This window comes from Amblyraja radiata, chromosome 1 (genome assembly GCF_010909765.2).
Source record: "Amblyraja radiata isolate CabotCenter1 chromosome 1, sAmbRad1.1.pri, whole genome shotgun sequence".
Classification (NCBI taxonomy): Eukaryota; Metazoa; Chordata; class Chondrichthyes; order Rajiformes; family Rajidae; genus Amblyraja; species Amblyraja radiata.
This window is the reverse complement of record NC_045956.1, coordinates 2,712,152-2,728,421: the sequence shown is the minus strand read 5'-3', so window position 1 is coordinate 2,728,421 and position 16,270 is coordinate 2,712,152. Positions and strand designations below refer to the sequence as shown.

The 16,270-nt window shown below is 44.1% G+C and overlaps 2 protein-coding genes across 5 annotated transcripts in view; one reads left to right on the top strand and one right to left on the bottom strand.

The window, feature by feature from the left end:
- The window catches only part of mfsd8 (major facilitator superfamily domain containing 8), a 32,171-nt gene extending 26,544 nt beyond the window's left edge, over positions 1–5,627 (bottom strand). Inside the window, exon 1 of the mRNA XM_033014252.1 lies at positions 5,428–5,627. Coding sequence (XP_032870143.1) covers positions 5,428–5,489 — 62 coding nt within the window. The 5' untranslated portion in view covers positions 5,490–5,627. The remainder of the gene's footprint in view (positions 1–5,427) is intronic.
- Positions 5,628–9,849: 4,222 nt separating this feature from the next.
- The window catches only part of abhd18 (abhydrolase domain containing 18), a 46,700-nt gene continuing 40,279 nt past the window's right edge, over positions 9,850–16,270 (top strand). Inside the window, exons 1-3 of one of the 4 annotated variants that reach the window (XM_033013958.1) lie at positions 9,900–9,948; positions 10,114–10,163; positions 14,556–14,674. In XM_033013958.1, the coding sequence (XP_032869849.1) occupies positions 14,583–14,674 (92 nt within the window). In that variant the 5' untranslated portion in view covers positions 9,900–9,948; positions 10,114–10,163; positions 14,556–14,582. Of the gene's footprint in view, positions 9,949–10,112; positions 10,164–10,204; positions 10,305–14,553; positions 14,675–16,270 lie in introns of those variants that run through there. The other 3 variants (XM_033013807.1, XM_033013877.1, XM_033014040.1) reach the window with 3 other exon arrangements.

Here is a 16,270-nt window from a genome sequence, read left to right as displayed (position 1 = left end):
CTTCCCACACACCAAAGATGTACAGGTTTGTAGGTTAATTGGGTCTGATTAAATTGGAAATTGTCCCTAGTATGTGTATGATAGTATTAGTGTGTGGGGATCGTTGGTCGGCGCGGACTTGATGGGCAGAAGGGCCTGTTTCTGCCCTGTATTTCTAAACTAAACTGTTGTTAAACTTTATTTGTGCTGCAGAAGATTAGAGAAAGATTAGATCTGGAATCAACTGAATTAATTAACGTAATTACCAGTAACAATTAATATTGTAAAAGTACTTGCTTCACCACCCATTCAGGCGGGTGCATTCCAGAATCCATCCATCCACCTTCTAGATTAAAAAGATCTTTCTCAGACCAATTACCCCTTACCTTAAATCCTACTTGTTTTATGGGGAAATGGTTTCTACTACCTGCCAGATTCATTTCCATTTCATAATTTAGTATGCCTTTCAGGTTACCCTCCATCTCCTCTGCCCCAAGGAAAATAACACAGCCTAGCCAGTCTTTCCTCAGTGCTTAAACACCATCCCATATAACATTCTGCCAAAGGTACACAAAAATGCTGGAGAAACTCAGCGGGTGCAGCAGCATCTATGGAGCGAAGGATGCTGCTGCATCCGCTGAGTTTCTCCAGCAATTGTGTACCTTCGATTTTCCAGCATCTGCAGTTCCTTCTTAAACATTCTGCCAAATCTCATCTGCACCTTCTCAAGTGCAATTATCTCCTACCTGTAATGGGGAGGGAGGGGAGGGGAGGGGAGGGAGGGAGGAAGTAAGTAAGTTTATTGGCCAAGTATTCACATACAAGGAATTTGCCTTGGTGCTCCGCCCACAAGTAACAACATGACATACAGTGACAGTTACGAATGACTCAGAAAACACTAAACATTAATAATAATAAAACATTAATGATAAAACACCATTTGTCTCTTTCAGGTCAGTTGACATGTATGATCTAACTGCCTATCTACAAGACCATGCTCGGAAAGTCTACCGGTTGCTGTCCATTTTAACTCTTCTTCCCATTCCCATACTGACTTTTCAGTCCTGGGTTTTCTCCATTGCAAGAGTGAAGCCAAATGCTAATTGGAAGAACAATTGCAAATTGGGAGAACAACACCTCATATTCTGCTTGGGTAGTCTACAACCCAGCGGGATGAAAATATGTATGTAACCCTCCCCCTCTCTCTACTTCCCCCATATAACCCTTCCCCTTCCCTGTCCTCTGTGCCCCACTTGAACTCACACCTATTTCTCCCCCCACATTCCCTCCTCCTGCTTCACTCTTTTTGTCTCACACCACCTGTCTTTTCATCTCTGGCCCTTGTCCAACCATTATCTGTATCAACCTATTACCTGGCAGGCTTGGTGGTGTCCCTCCTCTTTTCCAGTTTACTCCCCCCTCCCCCACAATCAAAGGGCCCCGACCCGAAACATCACCAATCCATGTTCTCCTGAGATACCGCCTGACTCCAATACTCTTTTGTAACCCAGCATCAGAATGTCTTTGTTTCAACCTACCATTCACTGTCAGATCAACTGCTAAAGAATGAGCTCATTGTGTATATCTGGGTGGTGTTAAAAATGACATAAGTCACCAGCGGAAACTGAAGAATTAATTTACAGTCACATTACTAAACATTTGAAATGAACTGTTAGATTGTTGATAAGAAAGAAAGGGGAGATAATTACCACAGCTTGGCTTTCAGGCTGCCATTTTCAATGGAAAGCACATACGAACTTGCTGGATGTGCAGCCTGGAGAATAATATTCAGGCCAACTAAGCTGTTTTACTTTATACTGGTGTTCTATAAGCTAGGAAAGTATTTAACCGGCTTAGTTAAGATGCATTCATTTAAAAAGCTATTGTTTTCATTCACTAGCAAAGTGAAGGAAAATGCAGCCACCACAAAATGAGTAAAACAAACAAGATAGGCTACTCCATTGTGTTCATGGGTAGCCTATCTTTTAAACTGCATGGAACATGTTACAAAGCATTACCATGCCCTTGTAACGCTTGCTTCACATTATTATCAAAAGCAGAATATTAAAATGGAAATGTGACAAGAATCAGAAATCTTAAAGATTGAAATGTATTTTATGACCATGCATGTAGCTTCTTGTGTGTTCCTAAATGGAACCCGTAAGAGAAGCAAACTCTAACAATTCAGGTTTGAATCTCAGGCAACTCATGGTTCTTTGCTGATTTTCTCTTGTAAAGCCCAGAAAGATTAGAGGGCATTTTTCTAATCTTGTCTCCTCATGCCTTGAAAATTGTTCAGATTCTGTACTGAATTAAGGAACGATATCACACAAAATACTGAAGAAACAAACAATATTGTTGTAAAATTATTCTGAGCTATAAAATGTTATTTTATCCAAGAGCTGCATTTGTATATCATCTTCCGTATATTCCACATTGTAGAAGGCAGTTGGACAGGAAGAGGAACAGGGAAGAGATGGGAAGTTGGTGAGCAAGCTAAGGGATAAGAATTAAGAAAGCACTGGAAGAAAGAAAGCAGAAGTAGGCAGGGGGGAGAAAAGAATAAGAATGGGGGAAAAAGTTGATGAGGCAGTTGACGAGGAGAGAAGAATATGGTAAAAGAGTGAATGAAGGGGGATGGGTACATAGGCATTGTGTAGCAGTGTGTCAAACAATACAATGTTCTGCCTAAAAAATCCTCTCAAAGAAAATTCCACCAGCTCACAGGAAAGAATTCTAAGAACTAGATAGACACAAAATGCTGGAGTTTCTCAGGAGAGAAGGAATGGGTGACGTTTCCGGTTGAGACCCTTCTTCGAACTAGTCAGGGGGGGTCAGGACTAGAGTCACACTTTACATGTGTCATCACACATCAACATTTACTAAAGCCATATTATTTTAATCATTAACAACACTTTAATTCCCTTTCCCATTCCCACACTGACCTCCTCCATTGTCAGAGTGAGGCTAAATGCAAATTGGAGGCATATCATCTCATATTTTGCATGGGCAGCTTACAACCCAGTGGTATGAATATTGATTTCTCTAACTTCAAGTAACCCCTGCATTCTCTCTCTCTCTCCATCCCTCCTACATCCAAGTCGCACCAGGTTTTCGTTCTCACCTAGCAAACAGCTAACAATGGGCTGTTTCCTTTATCATCAGTACTTTTTTGCATATCTTTCATTCATTTGTTCTATATCTCTTTTCCCTTTCCCCGATTAGTCTGAAGGGTCTCAACCCGAAACGTCACCCATTCCTTCTCTCCAGACATGCAGCCTGTTACTCCAACATTTTGTGTCTATCATTCTCCCTTTTGTAATCTAATCTTCTGTAAGCCATCCTATTCCAAACATGTCCTCTGCCTCCCAATTCCTGCTGCTGCATCTGCTTAAAATGTATTACATCGTCAACTTTCTAGTGCTGATGAAAAGTCACTAATCACAAGGGTTTAGTTAACGTTTTGTGCTGTCTGCTCAATGTTGTCAAATGTACCAAGTATTTCTAGGATTTTCTGTCTTAATTTGCTACATTTGTGCACATTGAATACATTGGGTCATGGCCAGGTCTATGTGCTCACAATGAAACTGGAAGCTTCTGCTTTCTCGAAACTTGTTTTCTGAACAAAAGCAGAACCACCTTTAATTTACTGAATTTTTATTTATTATGTTATCTATGAATATTGTGTTTATAGGACCGTTATGCTGCCGTAAGTAAACATTTCATTATTCCTCTGGATTCCAACAGATAGCCATTTAGAAATATTTTTCAAAAGAAAAATAAACGGAAGCAAATGATTGGATTCCTCATATTTACTCTGGCCATTCTGTAAGAGATTGCTACAGATACAATTAAACATGCTTGATTTTACTTTTGGCTGTTAAAGATAGGCTGATATTTTAACAAGAATTAACACATAACATCGTAATAACAATTAATTTGAGAAATGGACTATTCTGTGAATGTGTGCACAATATTGGCTCATGTTTGTCAGTAATACAAAAGGCATTCTTAAACTATTGTAGTTTGTTGTTCTCTTCATGAATGAAATTATACTGAATACCATATTTGAGCACTTCAGATGGCATGGCAGTTAATAATCAAGCATGTTCCCTTGAATTTAACATGTTATTTTCAAAATATGTTTAATATTATCCATGGTGTTTATTTTGAATAATGAGTTGTTTCGAAATGTCAGATCAAAGAATACAGCTGAGAACTGTCCGTGAATAAATCTTATGATTTCGATTTTTTAGTTGTAATCTGTTAAAATTAATGGTTTACTGCAATCATCGCAATTTGCAAACCAAGGCAACATTTTCCACATAATTAAAATATAAGAAATAATTGTGTCATAATTGTTATGAGCAGCAGAGTGAGAAAGTTACAGAATAATTTATGTACTCAATGTCCCTGATGAGTAACTTTATGCCAAATCCAACGGAATCCCACCACTAGCCACCTCTTCCCATCTCCACGCCTTTCTGCAGAGACCCTCTGCAACTCCCTGGTTAACTCGTCCCTTCCCACCCAAACCAACCCCTCCCTAGGTACTTCCCCCTGCAACCGCAGGAGATGCAACACCTGTCCCTATACCTCCCCCCTCGACTCCATCCAAGGACCCGGAGTCTTTTCAGGTGAGGCAGAGGTTCACTTGCACCTCCTCCAACCTCATCTACTGTACCCACTGTTCCGGGTGTGGACTCCTGGTATATCGATGAGACCAAGTGCAGGCTCGGTGATCATTTAGAAACATAGATACACATAGAAACTAGGTGCAGGCGGAGGCCATTCAGCCCTTCCAGCCAGCACCGCCATTCATTGTGATCATGGCTGATCGTCCCCTATCAATAACCCTCGTCCCCTATCAATAACCCTTTTCGCTGAACACCTCTGCTCAGTCCCCCTAAACCTGGGAATATGCAGGGAATGGAGGCATTTAGAAACATAGAAACTAGGTGTAGGAGGAGGCCATTCGGCCCTTCGAGCCAGCACCGCCATCCATTGTGATCATGGCTGATCATCCCCTATCAATAACCCATAGAAATATGAAAACCCATAGATTATGTACAGCCAGATAGGAGTTGGGCTTGACATCATGTTCAGCACAGTCAGACGTTGTGGGTCAAAGATCCTGTTCTGTACCATGTCCTGCACAATGGGTTAGGTAGATGAAAGAAATCATGATATGAGCAGTGGAATTGTAGATGAAGGTGTGGTTATAGAAGGTAATTATAGACTGTATACACAATTGCGATGGGGTCAAGCCAGCAAATCGTTTCACCCTGAACTTTCAGGAGCAAATGAATCAGGTATAATAATTGTCTAAATTTACATAACGTCCTTGTGTGCTTTATGTGCGTGTTAATGTTTATATTAAAGGGCAAAGACCGTGCAGAGTTGTTGTTTGAGTGGCTGCAAGTTTATCCGCCGCCTTTGGCCACTCACCTTCCAGGCTCCACATGCAACAGCGGCCTTCTCTCATCATCCTCAGCCTGCGCCGTCTCCATGGTCACAACTATCTCCCTCCTGGGGTTTAAAACCGCTTTAGGATCTTTGGTTTAAATCACAGTAAATGTTCTGCACCAAACCTGATTGTCGGAAGTGACGGCCAGAGGGGGAGCAGCCGCCACCGCCGCCGACATGTGCAACCGCACGGCTGAAGGGAAAGTAACTGCAGGCTCGAACAACTGTTCCTCTCACACTCCAGCAATTGGGTGGATCAGAGAAAATCAAAACATGTTTGCAGGTGTGGAAAAACAATACTGACTTTTACAGTTTAATTTATATAATACAAAAGCAACCTTTGATCGACATTTGCTTAAAAAATCTCAATGATGTTCTCTTAATATAGAATGCAACACAAAAACATGTTGTGACTAGTATTGGTTTAATTAGATCATTAGATCCTTTATTTGTCATTCAGACCTTTTGGTCAGAACGAAATTTCGTTGCCTGCAGTCATACATGTAATAATAACAACAAAACACACAATAAACACAAATTAACATTTTGGAAATGTTTTTTGAAGACAACTTCTTGCTAGTCTCCGTAGGCAAAACTATTGTAAAAAAATGCTGCCTTACACAATGCACATTCTTGTATAAATAAAATGTTTTTATTACTATATAGAAACATAGAAAATAGGTGCAGGAGTAGGCCATTCGACCCTTCGAGCCTGCACCGCCATTCAATATGATCATGGCTGATCATCCAACTCAGTATCCTGTACCTGCCTTCTCTCCATACCCCTGATACCTTTAGCCACAAGGGCCACATCTAACTCCCTCTTAAATATAGCCAATGAACTGTGGCCTCAACTACCTTCTGTGGCAGAGAATTCCAGAGATTCACCACTCTCTGTGTGAAAAAAGTTTTCCTCATCTCGGTCCTAAAAGATTTCCCCCTTATCCTTAAACTGTGACCCCTTGTTCTGGACTTCCCCAACATCGGGAACAATCTTCCTGCATCTAGCCTGTCCAACCCCTTAAGAATTTTGTAAGTTTCAATAAGATCCCCCCTCAATCTTCTAAATTCTAGCGAGTACAAGCAGAGTCTATCCAGTCTTTCTTCATATGAAAGTCCTGACATCCCAGGAATCAGTCTGGTGAACCTTTTCTGTACTCCCTCTAGGCTCCAAGTGACTCCATCTAGCCTCAGGTAAATTGATAAATCAGAGAAGACATTGAGACACTTGCCATGACCATAACTTTTACTTATCCCAATTCTGATTGTTGTACTGACCATCTCAATCGTATTCCATGGCACAGAGAGCTTAGCTGGAAGGCCTGTCAATCCTACCAATGCATCCAGGGAGGACCTTGTTATCACCTGTCATCTCTTTCCCCTTTTTTCCCCAGCTACTGCTGTACAATGAATGAGGAAAGGCTGTGCCCGTATCATAATCAGATTATAGAGGATATACCACTGAGCAATGAAGCTGGAGACACTACCCAGCATGGACTGCAGAGCATCCCCTGACCCATCAGTCATTGAAATCTATAATACATATTCTTGATTAGTACGGGTGTCAGAGGTTATGGGGAGAAAGCAGGAGAATGGAGTTAGGAGGTGAAATTCCTAAATGAATTCACCATTTAGGAATTCATGATCAGCCATGATTGAATGGCGGAGTAGGCTTGATGGGCCGAATGGCCTGATTCTACCACTATCTCTTATGATCTTATGATATTCCAAATGGTATTCTCCATCATGTTCCTCCTGGCTCTTTGCCTCAATTAACATATACTTCCTCCAGCTCTAAGAGTCTTGGATTCAGATAGCCCTTGTACCCAGAAGGACATTCGCAGGCCCTTTTCTTTTTCCTTGTAAAGTGTCAAAATATGGCGACTATACATTTGTGGGTTGTGCAAAAGAATTTCACCATGCTGTGCATACGTGACAATAAAGAAGCATTGAGGTCTATTAAAATGACAGGAACAATGGAGTTGCCCCTTAATGAACTTCTGTAAATTTCATGTGTACCAAATTGGTCCTCTCCACCATCATATCACCAATAACATGCCCCAACTCAGTCCATCTCCTACTAAATCATTCATCCGTGCTTTTATTATTTTGAACCGCACTTACTCCTGTGCTTTCTTCGTCTGGCTTCCACCCTCCATATAATAGAGCTCAGACACAACTCTTCTGGCTATATTCTTTTTGGGAATAAGGCTTAATTACTTATCATAATTGTATATACTGATTTACGTGGCTTCCAGTCTATGAACATCTCAAATTCTCAATGATCGGTTTAAATACTAACATACCCTCTCCCCTCATTGTCTCTGTGACCTACAATAGGCTAGCAACCCCCTGATAACTCTATACCCCACCATTTGTGGCTGCTTGTACATTCTAGACTTGCTTCACCTCATTGTTGGTAACTGTACTCCCAGCTGACCAGACCCAAAGCCTGAAATTCACTTTCTGAAGCTCTCTACCTCCATGAGAAGTTTCCTTTGTGGAATTAAGTGGTTTCTTTAACTAACAATCTGGCCACTTATCCTAAAACTTATCCTCATAGGTATAAACTTCCTTGGAATATTTTTGCATGTTTAAAGTGTAAGATGATTGAGATACCATTTAAAAAAAATATGTAAGGAAATCCTCAGAAATAAATCCCTAGTTATTATATCTCTAAAGCTGATGAGGGAAATTGAGACTTTAGTCAAAAACACGAAGGATGCATGGGACAGGTATAGGCAGCTGGGATCAAGTGCATCCCTGGAGGAGTTTCGGGAACTAAGGAGTATACTAAAAAAGAAAATCAGAAAGGCAAAAAGGGGCCAGGAGATAGCACTGGCGGGTAGCATTAAGGACAATCCCAAAATATTTTATTAATACATAAGGGGGAAAATGGTAACTAGAGAGAGTGGAACCTCTCAGGAATCAAAGTGGTCACCTCTTTATGGAGCCACAGGAGATGGGCAAGGTCCGAAATTAGTACTTCTCCTCTGTATTTACTGAAAAGAAAGACAGCAGGACGGAGGAAATTGGAGCAGTCACTGGAAGTGCCTTGAGAGCAGTCAGGGTTACTGTTGAAGAAGTACTGAAGGTACTGCCGTGTTTAAAGGTAGACCTGAGGGATTGCAGCGTAGGTTTACAAGGTTAATTCCCGGGATGGCGGGACTGTCATATGCTGAGAGAATGGAGCGGCTGGGCTTGTATACTCTTGAATTTGGAAGGATGAGAGGGAATCTTATTGAAACATAAGATTATTAAGGGTTTGGACACGCTAGAGGCAGGAAACATGTTCCCGATGTTGGGGGAGTCCAGAACCCGGGTCTACAGTTTAAGAATAAGGGGTAAGCCATTTAGAACGGAGACGAGGAAACACTTTTTCACACAGAGACTTGTGGAATTCTCTGCCTCAGAGGGCGGTGGAGGCAGGTTCTCTGGAAACTTTCAAGAGAGAACTAGATAGGGGTCTTGAAGATAGCGGAGTCAGGGGATATGGGGAGAAGGCAGGAACAGGGTACTGATTGTGTATGATCAGCCATGATCACATTGAATGGCGGTACTGGCTTGAAGGGCCTTATCGCCTACTCCTGCACCTATTGTCTATAGACTATAGCAACAGAAACCATCTGAAGAAGGGTCTTGCCCCGAAACGTCACCTAATCCTTCTTTTCAGGGATGATGCCTGTCCCGTTGAGTTACTCCAGCATTTTGTGTCTATCTTCGGTGTGCACCAGGATGTGCAGTTCCTTCCTACACATTATATTTTGGGTGGCATAAAGCTCCTTTCCTGTGTCAGTCTGGTTCTGGTTGACCTCCCCCCCCTCCCCCACCACTACCTCTGCCCCTCTCCTCCCGCCCTTCCTGGCACTCCACCCCCACTGCTCTCCCCCCCCCCCCCCTCCCCCATCCTCTGGCTCTCCCCTCCCACCGGCTCTCCTCCCCCAATGCTCTCCACCCCCTCTCCCTCTGCTCTCCACCCCATTCTCCCTCTGGCTCTCCATCCCCCCTCACTCTGGCTCTCCACCCCCTCCCTCTGGCTTTCCACCCCCCTCTCCCTCTGGCTCTCCCCTTCTCCACCCCCACCATCTCCCCCACCACCTCTGGCCCTCTCATCCCCCTCCCCCTCTCCCTCTATCTATCTCTATCTCTCTCCCTATCTCTCTCTCTATCCCTCTCTCTATCTCTCCCTATCTCTGTATCTCTCTCTATCTCTCCCTCTCCCTCTCTCTCCCTATCTCTTTCTCTCTCTATCTCCCTATCTGTATCTCTCTCTCTATCTCCCTCTTCCTCTCTCTATCCCTATCTCCCTCCCTCTCTCTGTCTCTATCCCTATCCCTCTATCTCTACCTGTTCCCCCACTCCACGACCTTTGCCCCCCACTCCAGACTGCCGCTTTCCCGAGCGCTGATTGGGCGAGCGAGGGCGCCACGTGACAGTGGCAAGATGGCGGCGGAGTGAAGACGCGGGATGAAGGAAGACAGGAAGACAAAGTGAGCCGTTGTTGTTATCAGCCGCTGCCCCCCGCCTCACTTCACCCCGGGACAGTATCAGCCGCTGCCCCCTCGGCCTCACTTCACCCCGGGACAGTATCAGCCGCTGCCCCCCGCCTCACTTCACCCCGGGACAGTAACAGCCGCTGCCCTCGGCCTCACTTCACCCCGGGACAATATCAGCCCCTGCCCTCGGCCGCACTTCACCCCGGGACAATATCACGTGTGACCAGGTTCACTTCTGTCTGGGCGGGCGGCCTGATTTGTTTGAGTGAATGAAGGTGATGATCTGTTGACGGTGGAGAACATTGGATCGTCTCAGTGTCGAGGAGCACAGCTGGACCCGGCACTGTATCTTATTGTGCTTTGGTAAATCAATGTTTTCAGTGAATATTAAAGTAATTTAAATGAAATCGAATATCATAGACAAATAGGTGCAGGAGCAGGCCATTCGGCCCTTCGAGCCAGCACCACCCCCATTCAATGTGATCATGGCTGATCATCCCCAATCAGTATCCCGTTCCTGCCTTCTCTCCATATCCCCTGATCCCTTTAGCCACAAGGGCCACATCTAACTCCCTCTTAAATATAGCCAATGAACTGGCCTCAACTACCTTCTGTGGCAGAAGGTGCTAATCTAGAGATCATGGCTAATCATCCCCAATCAGTACCCCGTCCTGCCTTCTCCCCATATCCCTTGATTCCTAAGAGATACATATTAATGTGTATATATTTATATAATGGTATATGGACACACTGATCTGTTTTGTAGTCAATGCCTACTATGTTCTGTTGTGCTGAAGCAAAGCAAGAATTTCATTGTCCTATCAGGGACACATGACAATAAACTCTCTTGAATCTTGAGCTAAATCTAACTCTTGAAAACATCCAGTGAATTGGCCTCCACTGCCTCCTGTGGTAGAGAATTCCACAGATTCACAATTCTCTGGGTGAAGAAGTTTTTCCTCATCTCAGTCCTAAATGGCCGACCCCTTATTCTTATCTTCAAGTTCGTGTTTATTGTCACTTTAAGGTACAGTGAAATTTGATTGTATGTACTGGCTACTTTTATAGACGCTGAGGGCATTCTTACAGGTAAAAGTGTTCATAGCAACGCAGATTTACAATTAAAACAAAAGTTTCCCGTTTAACCAGCGAAGGCACTATTATTGTGGCTTTCTTTAAAAGTTTAACAAATTAGTAAATGGTTTCTGAGAATGAATTTTCACAAATTACTAAACTAATTGAACAAATGAATCATTTAGCCATTTGAATTGTGAATTGTATTTCAAAATGTTTTTGCAATCTTATGCCTTAAATAACACGACGTCATTTTAATGTGACATTAAGTTTTGTTTTCCAAAAGACACTGAACTGTTGGATGCCTAATCTTCATGTCATGAGATCAGAAGTTCACGGCTTCATCACTGGAATTAATTTCTATTAGATGTTGCGTTTTTTTTTAAACCAGGGGCCACTTTCCCCTCTCAGATGCAGAAGATTACATGGCAATTTTTTTTTAAAGCAAAAGAGGAACATTAATAAATTGGGGAAATTCTCTGCCACAGAAGGCAGTGGAGGCCTATTCACGGGATGTATTCAAGAGAGTTAGATTTAGCTCCTGGGGCTAACAGAATCAAGGGATATGATGGGGAGAATGCAGGAACGGGGTACTGATTTTGGATGATCAGCCATGATCATATTGAATGGCAGTGCTGGCTCGAAGGGCCGAATGACCTACTCCTGCATCTATTTTCTATGTTTCTATGTAAAAAGCTAATTTGGTCTCAGTTGTAATAATATGCCCACATCTGGGTCCCACACTTTGTAAAGTGGATAAAGGCATGCAAAAACGTATGGAGGCCTGTGACCAGTAGTTTCTACTTCGATGACAATGCATAATTAGCAACTTTGTAGATGACACAAAAGTGGTTGGCATCATGGATAGTGAAGAATGTTATCAAAATTGAAGCATGATCTTGATTAGTTGAGCAGATGGGCTGAGGAATGTTAATGAAGTTTAATACAGATAAGTGCGAGGTGTTGCATTTTGGGAAGTCAAACCAGGGGAAGACATTCACTGTGAATGGCAGGGCTCTGGGGAGTGTTAGAGAGCAGAGGGTCTAGGAGTGCAGGTGCATAGTTCCTTGAAAGTGGCACCACAGGTAGATTGGGTGGTCCAGAAGGTTTTCGGCACAGGGTACTGTGTATAGGGAGGTTGCACGGCAGTCGAGGTAATGACCCGTGACCCGTACTGTTGCCACGCAACGCCTTCTGGAGTACAAGCGGTGAACGTCAGGTAAGCACTATGGCCGCCAGTACAGCGGGCACTTCTTCTGTCCCAGCACCTGGACTCCACGCTGACTGGTTCTGGGTGGGCGGAGGGACCAGACTGCCCCCAACTCTGCTGCAGCTGATGGGGACGTTGCCAGGTTTTCGTCCCCATGTGGACGCGGCCCCGCTCCACCTGGCCCCGTGTGTGGGCGCTGCCGACCCACAGCCCGTCACAGTGCGGTTGCACAGGGGGAGACGGGTGCGGAGGGTGGCCGTGGCCGGACAGCGCTGACCCTGGGGGTAGAGTGGGGGCTGTCCCGAGGGATGCGCTCCTTCGGCTGCTTGCACCTTGGTGCTCGGGTTCAGACTGGAGGGTGACTCCAGCACCGGGCGGTCGTGGGCCGGGACCTGCCCTCAATCCGCCGCACGCTGCTCTTTCGCAAGTCAGTTAGCAGCAGTGATTTGGGAAGTCAAACCAGGGGAAGACCTTCACTGTGAATGGCGGGGCTCTGGGGAGTGTTAGAGAGCAGAGCGACATGGACCCCCCCCCCCCCCAGCATATTCCAATCACACAAAAATAAGCTTGAAGAACTTAGCCTCTTTACAAAGGGAGATCAGAAACTGCTCTTATTTCAGTGAAAAATGGATGACCCCTGGCTTGTGTAACCCTGCTGTACACCCTGAGTGTTTCTCCATTTACAGCATGGATTATGCAGGTTCTTCAGGCAAGGGAAAGGCGACGTTGGCCGCTTTTTGGTCAATACTTTTTGTGACGTTCTCAGCTCAATTCTGCACTGTTGACTGGGAAACCTATTTATAAAACTAGACTAAGTTGGACCTGTGGGGTCCCAACTTCACACGGGAGGGCCGGTCCCCCAACGCAATATTCCACCTCTCCACCAATTCCAATATTGCTGTGGGGCCAGTGGGGGGGGGCTTCCTGGAGCACTAGCATGGTGCTGTGGGCCGAAGGGACTGGTTTCCAGCAGGCTAGTATGGACATTGTGGGCTGAATGGATTCTTGGGCTGGCAGCTCAGTCACTGAGACCACTCACACACTCTCACTCTCACACACACACACACACACACACTCTCTCACTAGAACTCACACACACACACTCTCACACACACACTCTCTCACACACACACACACACACACTCTAACACACATACACACTCTCACAAACACACACACTCAAACACATACACACACACACACACACACACACACACACACACACACACACACCAATTGTACAGGACGGACCTACCAAACCTCAACACTAGGCTGGACTGGCGACGCCATCCCTGCCCGGCCCCCACTGTTTCCTCGGCTGCGCCTTCTGACGCTACCCCCGGCCGCACCTGTTGATGCCCACCCCGTCCGTTTCCTCGGCTGCACCTGCCGACACCACCACTGGCAATACAGCTTCCTCAGTCGCGCCGGGATTGACTAGATAAATTATGAGATGGTAAATCCTCGGGCTAGAAAAGAGGATATAATCACAAAATAAGAAGTCAACTTTTTAGAACTGGGATGAGAAATGTCATCATAGCATGAAATTCTCCACATCAACTATATACACTCAGTTTTTGCTGAATTTGATATAACTTTAGACTCGATGGAATTTAATGGAGAAGGGCAGCACAGTGGCGCAGCTGAAGGAGCTGCTGCCTCACAGTGACGGAGACCCAGGTTCGACCCCCTGTGTAGTTTGCATGTTCTCCCTGTGGCCACGTGGGTTTCCTTTGGATGCATGCCATAACCAAGGACGTGGGTTTGTAGGTTGATTGACCTCTGTAAATTGCCCCAAGTGTGTAGGGAGTGGATGAGAAAGTGGGATAATATAGAATTAGTGTGAATGAGTGATCAATGGTCAGAGTAGACTTGGTGGACCAAAGGGCTGTTTCTCAAAGTGCAGATGAGGTACAGGATTGGCCATTATCTAATTGACTGTATGTACACCAGCTCCTATTTCTTATTTTCTTGTATTCTCTTGCATTTATTTTCATAATATTATGGAATTAGCAAGTGAACAAGAAATATAACTGGTGGTCATACTCCTTAGGTCAAACCAATTATTATGCTTTGGGGATGTACCCTAATATTTTTCCATTATGGTTTAAGAATCTGAGAATATATGTAGAAAATGAATGTTTGCTATTCATTATCTTCTACATGATGTATATCATTTGTAGAGTACTTAATTTTAGCTTTCATTTGTAGTCAACGGAAGAGACAATTTTGAGGATTTTTTTTCCTCTTTTCATTTTAATAATTTTATTATTCTTTTAACATGTGCATTGAATATGTGATTTAACGTGTAATCTTTTGTCTTTAATTAGTTGCGTTTTAAATAATTGGATCTTCTCATGGGTGTCAGTAAACTGGACGTTCTCTGCAGGCGATTCCTTCTTACAAAACTTTTCATCCAAGGATGGGGGAAACCAGATGATCTCAGAAGGTATTTGAGATAATTTCCTGTTTATTCCATTCATTGCAATTTTAGTATCTCGCTGTTGTAATAACCCAGGGGACAACTTTTATAGCCAGTCAGAGTGATGAAATGCAAAATCATAAAACTCTTCATCCAGCAAGCTCCAATTTAAAAAGATTTTCCACACTAATCTGGGTAGGATTTTTACAGAGAGCGATAGGGACCTATGGAGTACTGTGAATCAGAGGGACAGGCGTACATGTACATGAGAATGTAAAAGGCATGATTAATAAATATGCAGATTACACTAATATAGGTGGCATGGTTACGCAGTGAAGATGGTTTATCAAGAATTACAGCGGGATTAATCTTGATCAGCTGGGCAAGTGGGCCAAAGAATGGCCAATGGAGTTTAATTTGGATGTGTGTGAGGTGTAGAATTTTGGGAAGACGAACAAGGGCAGGACCTTCACAGTAAACTGTAGGGCCCTTGGAAGTGTTTTAGAGCAGATGGATCTTGAAGTACAAATACATAGTTCCTTTAAAGTGGCGTTGCGGGTAGGTAGGTAAGCATTCTTGCTATTGAGGGAGTGCAGCGTAGGTTTACAAGGTTAATTCCCGAGATGGCGGGACTGTCATATGCTGAGAGAATGAAGCAGCTGGGCTTGTACACTCTGGAGTTTAGAAGGATGAGAGGGAATCTCATTGAAGCATATAAGATTGTTAAGGGCTTGGACACACTAGAGGCAGGAAACATGATCCCAATGTTGGCGGAGTCCAGAACCAGGGGCCACAGTTTAAGAATAGCAAGAGAGTGGTGAGTCTGTGGAATTCACTGCCTCAAGAGGGCGGTGGAGGCAGGTTCTCTGGATGCTTTCAAGAGAAAGCTAGATAGGGCTCTTAAAAATAGCGGAGTCAGGGGATATGGGGAGAAGGCAGGAACGGGGTACTGATTGGGGATGATCAGCCATGATCACATTGAATGGCAGCGCTGGCTCGAAGGGCCAAATGGTCTACTCCTGCACCTATTGTCTATTGTAGGGTAGTGTTGTAGACATTTAGCACTTTGGCATTCATCAGTTAGGGAACTGAGTAGAGAAGTTAGGACATTGTACAAGACATGAGTATTGCATTCGATTTATGTCACCACGCTATGGGAAAGATGCCATTAAGTGGGATGGAGAGCAGCTTCATAAAATCATGAAGTGTAAGGTCAGGTCGGGAGTGGGAACCAGAGTAGTACATCAGAAATTGGAAGGAGTGATGGGAAGGTAGAGGTTAGGACCCGTAAGTTTCTAAGGAAGGTCAGGCAGGGGTGAAGAAATGCTGATGGGCTGAAGTGTGTTTATATCAATACAAGGAGGATTGTGGGGAAAGCAGATGAACTTAGAGCCTGGATCAGTGTTATGTTGTGGCCATTGTGGAAGTGATTGGGAGTGGAACATGATTGGCAGCTCAATGTTCCTGGGTTTCAATGTTCCAGATGTGATCAAGAGGGTGGATTAGTTGTGCTACTAATTAGGGAGAATCTCACTAACTGGCACTCAGAGAGGACATATTGAGGGGTTCATTCGGGTAGAGCTTAGCAATAAGAAAAGTGTGAATACTCTAATGGAAATGTAC